Source organism: Macaca fascicularis, chromosome 1, assembly GCF_037993035.2.
Source record: "Macaca fascicularis isolate 582-1 chromosome 1, T2T-MFA8v1.1".
Lineage (NCBI taxonomy): Eukaryota > Metazoa > Chordata > Mammalia > Primates > Cercopithecidae > Macaca > Macaca fascicularis.
In genome coordinates this window covers 203690951-203710084 of record NC_088375.1, presented here as the reverse complement: position 1 = coordinate 203710084, position 19134 = coordinate 203690951, and the positions used below count along the sequence as shown (strand labels likewise).

The 19134-nt window shown below is 41.8% G+C and overlaps 1 protein-coding gene across 6 annotated transcripts in view; it reads left to right on the top strand.

Annotated features, from left to right (window-relative positions):
* Nucleotides 1-19134, top strand: part of ZCCHC17 (zinc finger CCHC-type containing 17) — a 168444-nt gene that overhangs the window by 4383 nt on the left and 144927 nt on the right. For all 6 annotated transcript variants that reach the window (XM_065526051.1, XM_045376125.2, XM_065526041.1 and 3 more), the window contains exons 2-3: nt 7090-7210; nt 17047-17104. In XM_065526051.1, the coding sequence (XP_065382123.1) occupies nt 17066-17104 (39 nt within the window). In that variant the 5' untranslated portion in view covers nt 7090-7210; nt 17047-17065. The remainder of the gene's footprint in view (nt 1-7089; nt 7211-17046; nt 17105-19134) is intronic.

Genomic DNA, 19134 nt, shown 5'->3' with positions numbered 1-19134 from the left:
ATGACGCACTCAAATATTAGCTATTATAAGGCTTTGAAGAGATCTTAGGAATAATTGACTGAAAGAGTAGTGTTGGGTGGTAGAATAAGTGCTGATCCTGGGGTCTTGTACCAATGTTGCTAACTGTGAGCAGCCTTTGTCACATCACTTGGCTTCATTTTCAGTTGCATAAGAGTAGTAGATTTAATTATTTCCGTAATTCCTTTAAGCTTTTACATTTTCTGAGTTCATCTTTTGTGTATTTCCTAGCATTTTACTATTCCTCTTTCCTGCTTTTGGCTATTTTCTCAACAGGTCCATAACTGGAATTTGAAAGGAAGAAGCATCTATCTTACATGGTCACTCTAGAGTTTGGTGGGAGGGAGAAAACTTGGACCACCAGTTTGACATTTGGAAGTGTCCCGGTCGGGCGCGGTGGCTCACACCTGTAATCCTAACACTTTGGGAGGCTGAGGCTAGCGGATCACTTGAGGTCAGGAGTTTGAGACCAGCCTGGCCAACATGGTGAAACCCCGTCTCTACTAAAAGTACACAGATTAGCCGGGCATGGTGGTACATGCCTGTAGTCCCTGCTACTCAGGAGGCAGAGGTGAGAGAATCACTTGAACCCGGGAGGTGGAGGTTGCAGTGAGTCAAGATTGCACCACTGCACTCCAGCCTGGGCAACAGAGCAAGACTGTGTCTTAAAAAAATAAAAAAGAAAGTGTTCCATCTGTTGATCTGTCCAACATATTAAATGGGACCTAGCTCCTTCTCCTTCTATATCCTTTAGACCATAAAGTGTTCCCCCCTCTTTCTCTACCTGTGCTTGGCATATAGTAAGGCTCATTTCACTCATTTAGAAAAACTGAGTACTTGTAGTATATCAGGAACACAAAATCAAATAAGAAATGGTCCTTAGTTTCATGTTTGAATGAATGGATCCGGACCTTGCTCATCCTAGCCTCTTCCATGAATGATATCCACATTGATTCCTCTAATGTTGGGACCTAGTTAGTGTTAGAGCTATATTCTACAAAATTTAGATTTAGACCGTGTATTAGCCCATTTTTACACTGCTCTAAAGAACTCCCTGAGACTGGGTAATTATAAAGGAAATTTATAATTTATAATTTCGACTCACTGCAACCTCCACCTCCCATGTTCAAGCGGTTCTCCTGCCTCAGCCTCCCGAGTGGCTGGGATTACAGGTGCCCACCACAATGCCCGGCTAATTTTTGTATTTTTTAATACAGATGGGGTTTCATCATGTTGCCCAGGCTGTTCTTGAACTCCTGGGCTCTAGTGATCTACCTGCCTTGGCCTCCCAAAGTACTGGTATTAACAGGTGTGAGCCACCATGCCTGACTTAATGTTATATACTCTTTTTTTTTTTTTTTGAGACAGAGTCTCGCTCTTTCGCCCAGGCTGGAGTGCAGTGGTGCCATCTCGGCTCACTGCAAGCTCCGCCTCCTGGGTTCATGCCATTCTCCTGCCTCAGCCTCCCGAGTAGCTGGGATTACAGGCGCTTGTCACAATGCCCAGCTAATTTTTTGCATTTTTAGTAGAGATGGGGTTTCACTATGTTAGTCAGGATGGTCTCGATCTCCTGACCTTGTGATCCACCTGCCTTGGCCTCCCAAAGTGCTAGGATTACAGGCATGATCCACCATGCCCGGCTGTATACTCTTTAAAAAAAATAGCAGAACTCTTTTTTTTTCCAAGTGAAATCTTACACAGCATTTTAATGTGTAAACTGGATCAAAGCAGAATACATTGTTACAGCAGGCACCCTTCCAGTAATTCTCACTCACTCCCCCTTTCACTGTCGCCCACCAAAAGGCTGGGATATTAACTGTGAATCAGTAATAATTGGCCTTTGCCTAATTACTGAGGAGAAGCTTCTACCCAACTGCTCTGAGTGGGACTTCCCCCAGCTCTAGTTTCTTTAGGGGTTCTACTCCCCCAGCCTTTGGTATGGAGGCTCACCTCTGGTTGGTTGACTTAGAGCCAGCCTCATTGGTCTCGGACCTTGTGGTGACCTAGATACCTCAGAGTTGACTTTTTTTTTTTTTTTAAATCTTTTTGAGACAGGGTTTCATTTTGTCGTCTAGGCTAGAGTACAGTGGTATGATCACTGCTCAGTGCGGCCTCCATCTCTTGGGCTCAAGTGATCCTCCTGCCTCAGCCTCCTGAGTAGCTGGGACTATAGGCATGTGCCACCATGCTGAGCTAATTTATTTTATTTTTTGTATTTTTAGTAGAGATAGGGTTTCACCGTGTTGTCCAGGCTGGTCTTGAACTCATGACCTCAAGTGATCCACCCACCTTGGCCTTCCAAAGTGCTGGAATACAGGCGTGAGCCACCATGCCCAGCCATAATTTTTTTTTTAAAAAAAATTTGTGTAGATGGGGTGTAGCTATGTTGACCAGGCTGGCCTCAAACTTCTGGGCTCAAGCATTCCTTCCACCTTGGCCTTCGAAAGTGCTGGGATTACAGGCGTGAGTTACTGTGCCTAGCCTGGAAGTTGACTTTTTTAGAATAAATTTGGATTAACTAAGGAGCCTCTGGGTAACCACGGTAGAACCCTAGGTTTCTACAGAATTTGAAAAAAAGTTTTATATTCCATGTTTAAAAAATGACAACCATTTACTTTCCTGAAATTGTACACCTGTTATAGTTATACCCCCTTGTTCATGGGGGATACATTCTAAGACCCTCATTGGATCCCTGAAATTGTGGCCACTGCTGAACCCAGTTGCTATCAATTGGAAGACGTTTCTGTTTGTATTTTCTACCCACAAATTTAATGCCTCTCCATCTTAACTAAGCATTTATCATACACTGTGGCTGTAACTTTAGCAGTTTAAGGTGTAACAGCAAAACTAACATGAATGTTTTTTTCTTCCTCACAATTTCAGACATGGAGGATTCATTGTTACTATAGATCTTAGCAACCTTAGCATACAATTTTTTTCTCCTTGAGAACTTTCACTTTTTCACTTAAAGGAATCACTTTACAGCTTCTCTTTGGCATACCGAAATTGCCAGCATTACTACTCTGCTTTGTGGCCATTATTAAGTAAAGAAAGGATTATTTGAACACAAGCAGAGATACTTCAACAGTCTGATAACCAAGATAGCTACTATGTGACTAATGGGCACTTAATATACACTAAGTGACTAGTGTATGCAGCATGGATACGCTGGACAAAGGGGATGATTCAAATCCCAGATGGAACAGAGTGGGATGGCACAAGATTTCATCACACTAATAAGAGCAACATAATAGTATTAAACTTATGAATTGTTTATTTCTGGAATTTTTCATTTGGTGTTTTTGGACCGTGGTAGACTGTGAGTAACGGCAACTGTGGAAAGTACAGCTGTGGATGGGGGGAGTACTGTACTGTTGTATTTCAGGCTTTCCCTCAAAAATGCATGCCAGTTTTTTTGAGATAAGGTCTCACTGTGTCGCCCAGGCTGGATTGCATTGGCATAATCGTACCTCACTGCAGCCTTGATCTCCTTGGCTCAAGTGATCCTCTTGCTTCAGCTTCCAAAGTAGCTGGGATTTTAGGCTGATGTCACCACACCTGGCTGATTTTTTTCTTTTTTTTCTTTTTGGAGACGGAGTCTCGCTTTGTCGCCAGGCCGGACGATCTTGGCACGATCTTGGCACGATCTTGGCACGATCTTCGCTCATTGCAGTCTCTGCCTCCTGGGTTCAAGCAATTCTCCTGCCTCAGCTTCCCAAGTACCTGAGACTACAGGCGCGTGCCACTACACCCAGCTAATTTTTGTATTTTTAGTAGAGACGGAGTTTCACCATGGTTGGTCTCGATCTCTTGACCTTGTGATCCACCCACCTTGGCCTCCCAAAGTACTGGGATTACAGGCATGAGCCACCATGCCTGGCTGATTTTTTCTTTTTTAAAGTGGAGATAAAATCTCGCCATGTTGTCCAGGCTGGTCTTGAACTCCTGGCCTCAAGTGATCCTCCTGCCTTAGCCTCCCAAAGTGCTGGGATTACACGCCTGAGCCACTGCACCTGGCCCCAGTTTCCTTCTTGAAGAATTGCACAGGGTTTCTTAGGCCACTGTTCTGCAGGAGGTGCAAATCTGGGAGCACTAAACCTAGCTTTTTTTTTTTTTTTTTTTGAGACGGAGTCTCCCTCTGTCGCCCAGGCTGGAGTGCAGTGGCACGATCTCAGCTCACTGCAAGCTCCGCCTCCCGGGTTCACGCCATTCTCCTGCCTCAGCCTCCTGAGTAGCTGGGACTACAGGCGCCCGCCACCTCGCCCGGCTAGTTTTTTGTGTGAAACACAGGGGTTTAACCGTGTTAGCCAGGATGGTCTCGATCTCCTGACCTTGTGATCCGCCCGTCTCGCTTTTTATATACTGATCACAGCAGAAGTCTGTAAGCAACAATGTAAATTCATTTCTGCTTTTGACCTTTCTTTTTTCTTTTTTTTTTTTGAGACGGAATCTTGCTCTGTTGCCTAGGCTGGAGTGCAGTGGCCCAATCTTGGCTCACTGCAGCGTCCGCCTCCCCGGTTCAAGCGATTCTCCTGCCTCAGCCTCCAGCGTAGCTGGGATTACAGGTGCCCGCCATCATGCCTGGCTAATTTTTATTTATTTATTTATTTTTTTGAGATGGAGTCTCACTGTGTCACCAGGCTGGAGTGCAGTGGCGCAATCTCGGCTCACTGCAACGTCTGCCACCCAGGTTCAAGCAATTCCCCTGCCTCAGCCTCCCAAGTAGCTGGGACCACAGGTGTGCACCACCATACCTGGCTCATTTTTTGTGTTTTAGTAGAGATGGGGTTTCACCATGTTGGCTAGGCTGGTCTCGAACTCCTGACCTCAGATGATCCACTTGCCTTGGCCTCCCAAAGTGCTGGGATTACAGGCGTGAGCCACTGCATCTGGCCTATGACCTTTGTGTGCAAAGGAACAGATGATAGATTAAGATGTTTGAAGTTAATTTAGATGTTTCAGCTGCTGGTGCCCCTGTGGATTCTGTATGTTTCAAGTATTGGAGGGATAATAAACATCTCCTAATAGAACCTGATAGATTAATAACTCCTATTCTAGCATGTGAGATAAGGGATACTGGACAGAGGGAAGGGACAGGCTAGAGATGAGATTGTATTGCTATGAAATGGAAGAGGCAGGATTTAACCAGAATGTAAAACTTGGAATTAACCTGTTCATGAGCTATTTCTCAAGAACTGACGAATCTGCCTGTATTATCTCTGTGTACTTTAGTAAAGTAATAAAAAGACACTTTGGCTGACCTAAGCAGAAAAGGGCAAGTTTATTATAAGGATATAAGATTGTCTTATGGAACTTGAGGACAAGGGTGTTCCTGAGCTATGGAATAATACTAGAACAAGGGTTTGGATGTCCTGACAGGATTTTCTTTCATTTCTGTTTCAAGTGAAGCTGTCTACTTAATGGATGGTCATTGTCAATCAGGAATACTTACCAAAAGCAGCACATCAAGTCATCCTCTGAAAGTGAAAGGAAGCAGTGAGGGTTGAGGAGAGAAGAAAGTATTTACCTGTGAAAACACAAGAAAAATAATTTCAGGTTTTACTGGTGTCAAGTGTAATTGGGAGGAAAGAGAACTTAGGATAGTACCATTAGATTTATCTTGGCAGTGATTTATCCAACAGAGTAAAGAGGCATGTTTAAGAGCTACTAGATTGCTGGTTTCCTCTCTGTTTAAAATCAGGAGACTGAGCAAGATTATCTCTAAGGTAAGTATCCAAAGCTATAAGTTTTGCTACTTAGGCAGCATCAGCATCACCTAGTAGCTGGTTGAAAATGCATTATCTCAGGTAACACCTCAGACTGAACTGCGATCTGCATTTTCACATAATTTAGATATAGTTAAATAAATTTGGTACATCTAACAATGGATTATTAGGTAGGTGTTAACAAAAAGTTGTGGATGTATATGAATTGCCATAAGAAAATGTTAATGATTTCATGATTCCATTAAAAAACCACTTCTACATATTAAAAAAAACTAAGAATATAAATCAAATTGAATTACAGATGATTTAATTTTCTTTCATTTTCTTTATTATTAATGTATTAGCTGAATTTTTTTTATTATCTGAAGTTTTACAGTGTGTATGTGTGTTTCAATTTTATCAAGAAAAAAATTTAAGACCTTTTCTCTTTGAAGTCATTTCAGATTTAACACCTAGCATAGTAGTTAAGAGAGTGGACTCTGGTGTCAGCCAGTTTGACTCCCCATTTCCTGGCTTTTTGACATGCTTAGTAATTTGACTTTTGGAGCCTTTGTTCTCTCATCTGTATAATATAATAGTAATATAACCTACATTTTAAGAGTTTTGAGAATTTTTTTGTTTTGTTTTGTTTTGTTTTTGAGATGGAGTTCACTCTATTCCCCAGGCTGGAGTGCCGTGGCGTGATCTCAGCTCACTGCAGCTTCCGCCTCCCCAGTTTAAGTGATTCTCCTGCCTCAGCCTCCCAAGTAGCTGGGACTACAGGCACCCACCACCATGCCTGGCTAATTTTTGTATTTTTAGTAGAGATGGGATTTTGCCATGTTGGCCAGGCTGGTCTGGAACTGCTGACCTCAGGGGATCCTCCCACCTCAGCTCTCACAGTGCTGGGATTACAGGTGTGAGCCACCATACCCAGCCTGAGTTTTGAGAATTAAATGAGATTGCATGTCTAGTGCTTAGCACAGTGCCTGGACATAGTAAGTGCTCCATTAATGTTTTTATTTCTGTTATTCCATTTTTTTGAGATCTGGTCAAACATACTTACCTTCTTTTCCCACCCTCCCCCAAAATTCTTCCCCTGGCAAAAAAATAGCAAAAATAGCAATTTAAAAAAACAAACACAGCAAAATTAGTAGCCTAATAGCCTTGGGTAAGTAATAAATTGTTAAGAAATAGGATCAAGGTTTCCAAAATTCCCCACAATTAGAATAAACAAAAGAGATTTGGATAAAAGTGTATGGTATTAAACCTAGTGGTATTATTCTGTAGAGAATAGCTGTGGATTATGTGCATATTCATTTCTTTAACGCAGATATCTAATTGGTGTCTAATTTCTTTATGACAGGACACTTGTGTTAGCTTTAATAGAAGAGAAATGGAGGAGCCATAGAATATTAAGGATGAATTCGGGAAGGCCTGAGACCATGGAAAACTTGCCTGCTCTCTACACTATTTTCCAAGGAGAGGTATATTCTTTTGTGCTTTGAAAACTCACCATTTATGTTAAGAATAGATTGAGGGTGACAACTGGGTTTGATGTTCCTGTCCACTTAAGTCTGTCTCGAGTATTACAGCTTAAATGGGAAGGGCCAATGGAACATGTGGCAATCACATGTGCCTTCTCTAAGCTCCAGATATTTAAGTGTGTAGTTGACATCGTCAGTGGAATACCAGCATGTCTAATTTATGTTTTAAAATTAATTTATTTTTTCACTGCTGTGGTTTGGATGTGTACCCTAAAAAGCATGTTTTGGAAACTTAATCTCCAGTGCATCAACTTTGGGAGGTAGGGCCTAGTAGGAGGTATTTAGGTCATGAGGGCTCCACCTCCTGAATGGATTAATGCCAATTATTGAAAGACGTGAGGCTGTGAGTTTGATCTCTTTCTCTCCTTTTTTTTTTTTTTTTTTTGAGATGGAGTCTCGCTCTGTCGCCCAGGCTGGAGTGCAGTGGCCGGATGTCAGCTCACTGCAACTCCGCCTCCTGGGTTCACACCATTCTCCTGCCTCAGCCTCCCGAGTAGCTGGGACTACAGGCGCCCGCCACCTTGCCCGGCTAGTTTTTTGTATTTTTTAGTAGAGACGGGGTTTCACCGTGTTGGCCAGGATGGTCTCAATCTCCTGACCTCGTGATCCACCCTTCTCGGCCTCCCAAAGTGCTGGGATTTCTTTCTCTCCTTACCCTCTTACCTTCCACCATAGGATGACACAACAAGAAGATTCTTGCCAGATGCTGGCACCTTGCTCTTGGACTTTCCAACCTTCAGAACTATGAGCCAAATAAATTTCAGTTCTTTATAAATTATCAAGTCTCTGGTATTCTGTTAAAGTAACACAGAACATACCAAGACACTCAACAAATTGTTTCTCTTCTAGACGTTTTCACTTCAACAAATAGAACCACTATCCTGCAGGTTCCCAGACTACACATATGGCCATCATCCTTGAGTTCTCTTCTTGATTTGATTTTGATTTTCCCTCCCACTCTAGTCTGTTTGCAAGTCCTAATTATATCTGTGGTCTGTGTACTTCTTTATCCCCTTGGCACCCTATTAGTTAAAACTCTCCGTCTTTTGCCTCATCTTTACTAGGATCCCTGCTTCATTGTAGCTCCTCTCCAATCTGTTCTTCACATTGCAGCTAGCATAAGATTTTTTTTTTTTTTTAATTCTTTTTAAAAAATTGAGATGGGGCACGGTGGCTCACGCCTGTAATCCCAGCACTTTGGGAGGCCGAGGTGGGCGGATCACGAGGTCAGGAGATTGAGACCATCCTGGCTAACATAGTGAAACCCCGTCTCTACTAAATATACAAAAAAATTAGCCGGGCGAGGTGGTGGGCGCCTGTAGTCCCAGCTACTCGGGAGGCTGAGGCAGGAGAATGGCATGAACCCGGGAGGCGGAGCTTGCTGTGAGCCGAGATTGTGCCCCTGCACTCCAGCCTGGGCGACACAGTGAGACTCTGTCTCAAAAAAGAAAAAATTGAGATGGGGTCTCACTATGTTGCCCAGGCTGGTCTCAAACTCCTGGGCTTAAGTGATACTCCCACTTCAGCCTCCCAAAGTCCTGGGGTTATACGCATGAGCCACTGTGCTTGGCCTAGAATAAGATTTTTAAAGTAGGTTGGACATTTTGCTTTCTCACAGCCCTTCAGAAGCTTCTCATTACAATTGAATACAGACATGGACCTTCCACAGCTTACCACTGCGTGCTCTCACAATGTCGTTTGTGCTACCCTGCTCATAGTCAAGACACACTGGCCTCCTTAATAGCTTTGAACAGTCTGAATTCTTGCTGTCTCTTTAGGATTTTTGCACATGCTGTTTTTTTTCTTTTTTTTTTTTTTAGTCTGTGCTGCTATAACAAAATACCTGAGATCGGGTAATTTATAAAGAACAGAAATTTATTTCTCACGGTTCTGGAGGCTGGGAAATCTAAGATCAAGTTCTCAGCAGATTTGGTGTCTAATGAAGACTACTCTCTGTTTCCAAAATGGCATCTTTCTGCTGTATCCTCTGGAGGGAAGAAATGCTGTGTCCTCACATGACGGAAGGGACAGAAGGAGTGAACTCACCCTTTTGAGCCCTTTTATGAGGCATTCATCCATTCATGAGGGCAGAGCCTAAAGGCCCCACCTCTTGATACCATTGAATTTGGGGATTAGGCTTCAAAGTGAATATTGGAGAAATAGCAAAGTTCATATTGAACTTTAGTCCCCAGCGTGAGGGTATTAAGAGGTGGTATTAAGAAGTATTAATCACTTGGGAAGTGGTTAAGTCATGAAGGCTCTGCGCTTGTAAATGTGATTAATGCCCTTATAGAAGAGGCTACAGAGAGCTGCCTGGCCCCTCCATTCCTTCTACTGTGGGAAGACAACATTTATCACCTCCAAAGGACACAGGGATAAGGTGCCATCTTGGAAGCAGACAGTGAGCCCTTATCAAACACAGAATCTGCTGGCACCTTGATCTTGAACTTCCCAGCCTCCAGAACTGTGAGAAATAAATTTCTATGGTATTTTGTTATAGCAGCACAAACAGACTAAGACATTCTTCCTTTTAACTACCCACTTTTCCATCATCTTGTATTCATCCTTTAGGTCTCAGCCCTAATATTGTCTCCTCAGAAATTTTTTTACCCATCGTAAATAAATAGGTTCACACTGTATTTAATTATATACTTGTTTAATGTCTATCTTCCTCACAAGACGCTAAGCTCCGTGAGGGCAGAGTTCTGTCTGTTTTGTTGTATATCTCAGTCTTAGGTGGATGGGTAGAAAATACTAAGTGTTTGATACATCTTTGATGACTGAATGAATTATCAACCTTTGGTAGAGAAGGCATTATATTTGTTTCAAGAGCAGAGGCTTTGAAACCAGACAAAATCAGGATTCTAGTCCCAGCTCTTTTGCTTACTATGTGAGCCTTTAAGGTGTCACTTGATGTCTTTGAGCCTCAGTTTTCTTGTTTGTTAAATGGAGATTCCATTTATTCACAGTAATTCTCTTCCATAGAATTACTGTGATGGTTAAATAAGCTATCATCTATAAAAATACAATGCCTGAGACATAGTAGGAATTAATTAATGTTGGCTCCCTCCTCTTGAAGTGAAAGTAAAGCCAAAAAATTGTTTTCAGTGTCTTATAAGAGCATGTAGTTTTTTTTTTTTTGAGAGGGAGTTTTGCTCTTGTTGCCCAGGTTGAAGTGCAATGGTGCGATCTTGGCTCACTGCAACTGCTCACTGCAGCCTCTGCCTCCCGGGTTCAAGCAGTTCTCCTGCCTCAGCCTCCTAAGTAGCTGGGATTACAGGCGCCCGCCACCACACCCAGCTAAATTTTGTACTTTTATTAGAGATAGGGTTTCACCATGTTGGCCAGGCGAGTCTCCTGAGCTCAGGTGATCCACCCTCCTCGGCCTCCCAAAGTGCTGAGATTACAGATGTGAGCCACTGGGCCTCTTTTTTTTTTTTTTTTTTTTTTAAGACAAGGTCTCACTTCGTTGCCCAGACTGGACTGCAGTGGTGTGATTTGGCTCACTGCAACCTCCCCCTCCTGGGTTTTAAGTGATCCTCCCACTCAGCCCCCGAGGTAGCTGGGACTACAGGTACACACCACCACACCTGGCTAATTTTTCTGTAGAGACAAGGTCTCACTATGTTGTCCAGGCTGGTCTTGAACTGAGCTCAAGCGATCTGCCCGCCTCAGCCTCCCAAAGTGCTGGGATCAGGCGTAAGCCATCACAACTGGCCTGAGCCGGTAGTATTTTAATGGTATCATTTGTGCTTGATATTCATACTTTGCATTCATACTTGCTTTGTATGGTTGACAGAAGTTTTACCTCCTAATAATGTGAGGTCTTGGAGGATAGACTTTGTAACTGTCAGTCAGTTATAGATAATTGTGGCTCTTGACTTCTGTTAAGTTGATCCCAACTTGTAATATAATAGTCAAGATACAAAGGATAATACCATTTTAACAAATAGCAAACAACTCTGCTCTTTAAAGCCGCTGTCCTTTTTCTTTATGGCTCATGGTATCCCCAGAGGTTAGTAAGGTACCAGAGCTCAGAAGAAGGAAGTGTAGCACTGGAGGTGAAACTGATTTTTCTGATCATGAAGCCCTCACTCATCAGGTGCTGCACAAAAGAAGGGGAAGAACACTCTGCTCTCCACAGAATAACTCGGATTTCTAAAGTGGATCCTAACGTACAGCTCGCCCTTCCCTCCTCCCCTCCCCTTCCTTCCCTCCTCCCCTCCCCTCCCTTCCCTCCTCCCCTCCCCTCCCTCCTCCCCTCCCCTCCCCTCCCCTCCCCTCCCTTCCCTCCCCTCCCCTCCCTTCCCTCCCTTTCTTCCTTCCTTTCCTCTCCTCCCTCCCTCCCTTTTTTTTTTTTTTTTTTTTTTGATAGAGTCTCGCCCTGTTGCCCAGGCTGGAGTGCAGTGGCGTGATGCAATCTTGGCTCACTGCAACCTCCACCTCCCGGGTTCAAGTGATTCTCCTGCCTCAGCCTCCAGAGTAGCTGGGACTACAGGCATCAGCCACCACGCCCAGCTAATTTTTTGTATTTTAGAGTTTTGCCATATTGGCCAGGCTGATTTCAAACTCCTGACCTCAGATGATCTGCCCACCTCAGCCTTCCAAAGTGCTGGGATTACAGGTGTGAGCCACTGTGCCCGGCCACCTACAGCTTTTTCTTATATGAGATGGAGCTTGAATTAGTGTAGGTTTTATATATTACTATCAAGGTTGGATGGTCTTTAGGAATGTTCAGAGAGAACTTTATAGTTCTAACTTACTATTTCAGTAGCATATTTTGAAAAGGGATGGTTTAGAAGTGACTTGGAGTTAGGGAAAGAGAAATATGATAAATTGGAATGAAGAAACTTTTCAGAATATTCATCCAATGAACATTTAATGAGTATCCAATATTTACAAAGAAGAGGAGTTACATTAAAATTGAAAAAAAAAATGTGTAAGCCTAATCTATGCTAGCACTTTCACACATTCTGTGTTATTGAATCTCCCTAAAGAAATTGTTAACTCTGTTTGATAGATAAAGAGACTGTTCTCAGAAGTTAAGTAATCGTCCATTGATTAATAAATGGCAAAGCTAGGATTCTAAATCAGATCCTCTTTCCAAGTTTACTTTCTGCTAAACTGCAGCTGGGGTTGTCCAATTTTACATAAATGTATGGAGGAACCAAAAAGACCCATGAGATAATTCTTTTTTTTTTTTTTTTTTTTTGAGATGGAGTCTCAGTCGCCCAGGCTGGAGTGCAGTGGTGCGATCTCGGCTCACTGCAAGCTCCGCCTCCCGGGTTCACTCCATTCTCCTGCCTCAGCCTCCCAAGTAGCTGGGACTACAGGCGCCCGCCGCCATGCCAAGCTAATTTTTTGCATTTTTTAGTAGAGACGGGGTTTCACCGTGTTAGCCAGGATGGTCTCAATCTCCTGACCTCGTGATCCGTCCACCTCGGCCTCGCAAAGTGCTGGAATTACAGGCGCATGCCACCACATCTAGCTAATTTTTGTATTTTTAGTAGAGATGGGTTTTCACCATGTTGACCAGGCTGGTCTCGAACTCCTGACCTCAAGTGATCCATCTGCCTTGGCCTCCCAGAGTGCTGGGATTATAGGCATGAGGCACCGCACCCAACCAAGAGAATTCTTTTGACTGAATTGAGTTATAGGAGGAATATAGATAAATTTGGTGGTTCTACGGTCATTTGTTTGTACACTTCTGTTACAGCATTTATCCTAGTTTGTCTTGTATTATTATTACTTGTATGTGTCTCTCACCACTACTATATTGTGAGTTACTGTAGAGCAGAGGCCATGATTGTCTCATATGTCTTGGTAACTACTTCAAATTCATTTAAAATGACTGGGCATCCCTTTTTTAAAGTTGTCTTTATTTCACAGTACCTGACATGGTGTCTTGTACATAGTAGGTAGGTGCTTAAAGTGGAGCCCAAGCCTCATAGGACTAGTTGTCCTTGAAGAAGGTGGTGTTTCAGCCCATGTCCCAGCACTTCTCTTGGTGAACTCAGCAGGGATTTGGGACCTAGTAATTAAGTAGCTGAGAAGCCAATATTCATCCTCTCATTCTCTGAGAAGCATGTTGGTAGCAGAGTGCATTATATTAATACATGGTAGGGGGTACAAGCATAACAGTGAGACTTGGGATTTGGCTTAGGCTTCCCATAGCCAAAGAAATGCTGAGGGGAGATTCATGTTGATAGGGTCGAAATAGCATTGGACTACAAGTAAAAAAAAAAAAAGTCTGTGTTGTAGTTGGCTGTGCTACTATTTAACTTAGTGACTTTTGACAAGTAACTTATGCCCCTGAGCCTCAAATTCTTCATTTAGATTATGGTGATAACAAGTTTCAAGGCCGTTTGCCACCTATAATCTGAAGATGGGAAATTTATTTTACCCAAGCTCTGATGAGTTCAGTTGAGATAGTTATTGAATTTTTTCCCCTGAGCTATTTGACTAATTATTGTTGGGACACCAGGCAGACTGCATGATCATCTATGGCAGGTGTGACTGCACTCTAGGAGACACAGTGATGAAAACACCTGGCGCTAGAAATCTGAAACAATGCCTGAACAGTTGAGTGCATCCATTCTGGAGCATATTAACCTTTCCTTTTGGGAGAGGCCAAATTAAGGTCTGTTACATTACCTCTAAAGACCGTAATGTGACACTGGAGCTTCAGGATTGAAAAGTGAGATTGTCTTAATTTACAGCAACGAGGGGATTTTGGCTCTAACTTCCAGATTTATTTATTTATTTATTCACTTATTTATTTATTTATTGACAGAGTCTTGCTCTATCACCCAGGCTGAAGTGCAGTAGCATGATCTTGGCTCACTGCAACCGTGACATCCTGGGTTCAAACGATTCTTGTGCCTCAACTACCCAAGTAGCTGGGATTACAGGCATGTGCCACCATGCCCAGCTAAATTTTGTATTTTTAGTAGAGATGGGGTTTTGCCATGTTGGCCAGGCTGGTCTTGAACTCCTTGCATCAAGTAATCCACCTGCCTCAGCCTCTCACAGTGCTGGGATTATAGGTGTGAGCCACTGTGCCTGACTCAGATGCTATTTTTAAGTTTGTTGGATGATTATGTTCTTTAATAATGTTGTTACACAGTATGAGACTTTTCAGTCCGCTTTCTAGAACTGTGGAACAAAAACCAAAGTGCCTTCATTTGGTCCAGAAAGAAGGGATTTGCTTTTATTTCAATTAAAAATTGGGAGACTTCTCTTTATTATGTGGCCCTCTCTTACAAAGAACAAATTGCTTTGTAAACTCAGGTAAGCACTTTGTATCTCTGATCTCTACGTTCCTCATTTGAAACATGGTAGAACTGGACCAGCTAATCTCTAAAGTCATTTCATTGGCTGTACCTTGCCTTGATTTTAAGTGTCTGTGTGATTGTACTGTTTCTTTGGGACTCTCTGGTTCTTAACCCAGCATAACATGTTCATCAGTATAAAACATGAGTTTAGAACTTTTGGTTCGTAACCCATTCTTCATGTTGTGTCTTGGAGAGTTAATTCAAGTGCTCAGTCCCAATGTCTCCATTAAAAAATGAGAATGAAAGTTTTTATCTATTTCCATCCTAACATTGAAGTGGGTAATGATGATATTTGGTGAAGTATAAGGCACTGGACTAGGTAGTCAAGGGACCGAGGTTCTAGGTTCTATTCCTAACTTTTTTTTTTTTGAGATGAAGTATTGTTCTTCTTGCCCAGGCTGGAGTACAGTGGCGCCATCTTGGCTCACTGCAACCTCTGCTTCCCAGGTTCAAGTGATTCTTCTGCCTCAGCCTCCCAAGTAGCTGGGATTACAGACACCACCACCAGACCCAGCTAATTTTTGTATTTTTTCAGTAGAGACGGGGTTTCACCATGTTGGCCAGGCTGGTCTCGAGCTCCTGACCTCAGGTGATCCACCTGCCTCGCCCTTTCAAAGTGCTAGGATTACAGGCATGAGCCACCGTGCCTGGCCTCCCTAACTCTTAAGTAGTTGTGTGCCTTCCTACCAGTCACTAATCTTTTTGTGCTTCAGTGTCTTAGACTGTAAATTATTGAAAAGCTACACTTTGTTGAATGTCCATTATGTGCCATATACCTATGTCAATCACTTTATGTACATCATTTGTTACCTGCAGCAGCAAAGTGAGAACAAATGGGAACTTAGGCCCTGAAAGGAAAGTCATGTGCAAGATCCCACAGGTGGGAAATGGCAGAGCTAGGATTAGAAGCCACATCTTTCACTCCAAAGCCTGTTCACTTTCTTTACCTATACTGTTATTTTTTCTTTTATTTTTTTAAATGCTTTTTTGGAGATGGAGTCTTGCTATGTTATCCAGGCTGGACTTAACTCCTGGGCTCAGGCCACCCTCTGGCCTCAACCTCTGGAGTAGCTGGGACTATAGGCACATGGCATAGCACCCAGATACACCTATACTATTCCACTTCATTTGCAGCATAAGATCTACTGTATATGCTTTCTAGGATTGTTGCTAGGAACAGATTGGATATCAGATACCACATTGCTTTTGGCCATTAGAATTTTATAGTTAGAGAGAACCCGTGAGCAACTCTAGTGTATTTAAGATTCCGGATTCAAATCTCAGCTCTGCTACTTATTTAGCTTTGGACCTCCGATAAGTTACTTAATCTCTTCATGCATCTTTTTGTCATCTATTGAATGGGAATAATAGTACCAACTCCACACAATGACATGAGGACTATGCAAAGCATTTTTAATATTATTTTGCATATAGTGAGTATTCAGTTTATATTAGTAAATAGCAGTGTAGTTGGGATTGTTTTATTTACTCCCCTTGTTTTAGTTATGGTGAAGCTGAAACAGTGCTCAAGATGAAGCAGCTAATTAAAGCCACTGAAAAGAATAAAGTTTATATATGTAAGATTATATTGAATATTTTACAAATAAACATTTAGTGTTAAATTCAGTATATAGTGACAATATTACCCTCAATCCACAGGTGGGGGGATGGGGTAGGCTACAGAGGGAAGAGAGAGCTAGAGCTTGGGTTAATGATTTATCTGGCAAGGGTTCTGGGCCTTTCATCACGAACATTTATTGGTTGCCTGTTACATCGACCCATCAAGCCTCTAACTTCTTCATCTTAGACAACTCTGCAGAAGACTGGGGGGACAACTCTTTCTCTCTGATTAGATCAGGTTCTGTCAGATGTGTATGTATTGACTTTTTATCTAGTTGTCTTGATGAAACCCAAGACTCAGACTTGGAGTTAAATATAACAGATTGTATGCTGTAGTTTGATTTGAAGTTCAGGTATGAGGGGAAGAATGCCCTGCGTGATCCATCCCAAATTTGTTAAAGTTCTCTGTATTGGGTTTGGAGGCCTCAGTCCTAGCTAATATAAAGCATAACTTTATTACCTGGTTTTTTGCTTTTTGTTCCTTTTGTTCATGAAACTCCTTTGGTAATATCAGTATGTTCCCTTTGTTCATGAAACTCCGTTGTTGATTTTACTGGGTATAAGATTTGGGTATTCCTCAGTATCATCACACCATGTGACAACACTCTAATCTCACCAGTGTATTTAATGTGTACACACATACCTGTCAGTCTAAATTTCAAAAAAACCCAGAAAGAATGTTTGACAGAGCATCATTTTTAGGCAGTTTTGTAGCATACAGAGGCAGTCAATATGAAGTACAAATTTGGGGAGATTAGGTTAAATGCTACAAAAGAAAGATTCTTATTTATGTGACATTGATTTTTTCCCCCATCTTTATAGGTTGCTATGGTGACAGACTATGGGGCCTTTATCAAAATCCCAGGCTGTCGGAAGCAAGGTAGGAGCCTATAACTTGAAATTCAGCCCTCTGATTCTACTCTCTGCTAACACCCCACCACCTCCTAATTATAGGCTGTACATTTTTCAGACAGTAGTTTTTCATTCATTTGTTTTCTTTTTAATATAGATATGAATACAAGATGACAGTTCATTTTTAGCGGGCAGAAGAATGGTGGTCTCTGACTCAGGAGGAAGGCTGGGGTATAGCTAATTGGGTTTACTTCTGAAACCAGCTTCTCTTTAGACTTCACCTGTGACCCTAGGCAAATCACTTCTTTTTTTTTTTTTTTTTTTTGAGACGGAGTCTCGCTCTGTCGCCCAGGCTGGAGTGCAGTGGCCGGATCTTAGCTCACTGCAAGCTCCGCCTCCCGGGTTTATGCCGTTCTCCTGCCTCAGTCTCCCTAGTAGCTGGGACTACAGGCGCCCGCCACCTCGCCCGGCTAGTTTTTTGTATTTTTTAGTAGAGACGGGGTTTCACCGGGTTAGCCAGGATGGTCTCGATCTCCTGACCTCGTGATCCACCCGTCTCGGCCTCCCAAAGTGCTGGGATTACAGGCTTGAGCCACCATGCCCGGCCCACTTGACTTCTTTAGACACAGGATTTGCGGGAGGGCAAGCTACCTCTGTCTGAGGCTGACAGTGTGAGTTTTCTAGTAGATAGCGCATGAAATGAGAATAGTATTGTAAGTGATACAAGCATATATATATATAATGTTTTAAGTTTTTTTCATAAAGAGGCATCTGTTGAACATTTTTTGAGAATCCTGTTATAAGTCTATAATCTTATTTATTTACCAAAACTATGGTAAGCATAAAAGGCAGGTTCCACAGACTGGTTGTCTGCCCAGAGTGGGCTAGGTAGTGGCATAGCCAAGACTAGAACCCAATCCTTCTGATTCCTAGCCCCTGGATCTTTCTACTATATCACACTGCTGGTGGATCCAAAGATTCTACTTGCTAACTTCTTATGCTAAAATAAGTTAAGATTTAATTAAAGATTTTAATTTTTTTAAAAGCCATTAAGAGTACTAGAAGAAAATCTAGAAGAATATTTCACTACATAAAAATTAAAAACTTAATTGCAAAAATCATTGTAAGCAGAGTTAAGTTGGGAAAAAGAATTTGTAGTACATATGATAAAGAACTAATACAAAGGGGGTATTAGGAAAAGGTGCCAAGGATATGAAAAAACAACTCGCAGGAGAAAAGAATATTACTTGGTACTATAGTAAAAGATACTCATTCTCAGTATGATTAAAAAGTAACTTTAGTAGATTCATATAATGCGATATTACTCAACAATACAAAGGAATGAGAATAAAATATTCATACATGCAACAACCTGAATCAATCTCCAGAAATTATACTGAGTGAAAAAAGCTACTTTCAAAAGGTTATACACTTTATGATTCCATTTATATAGCATTCTTATGTTTTACTTGAGATATGATTCACATACCACACATTTCACCTGCTTAAAGTGTACAATTCAGTGGTTTTTTGGTATATTCAGAGTTTTGTGACCATCACCACGATCTACTTTGAGAACATTGTTGTCACCATAAAAAAAAACCCTGTACCCATTAGCCATCACTCCAGATTCTCTGTATGCCCCCAGCTTTAGGCAACCATTATTCTATTTTATCTCTGTATATTTGCTTATTTTGTACATTTCTTATAAATGGAATAATGCAGTATATAGTCTTTCGTGACTGACTTCTTTTACTTAGCGTGTTTTCAAGGTTCATCTGTTTTATAATAGGTACTTCATTCTTTTTTATTGCCATTACAAATTAATTTGTTGCAATTCCATCAGTTGATGGATATTTGGGTTGTTTCCACTTCTTTAGTATTATGAATAATGTTTCTATAAATATTTGTGTACAACTTTTTGTGTGGATATTTGCTTTCATTGGATATATTCCTAGGAGTAGAAATACTGGGTCATATGGTAACTCTGTGTTCAACTTTTTGAGAAACTGCCAAACTGTTTTTCCAAAGTGACCACACCATTTTACATTCCTACCA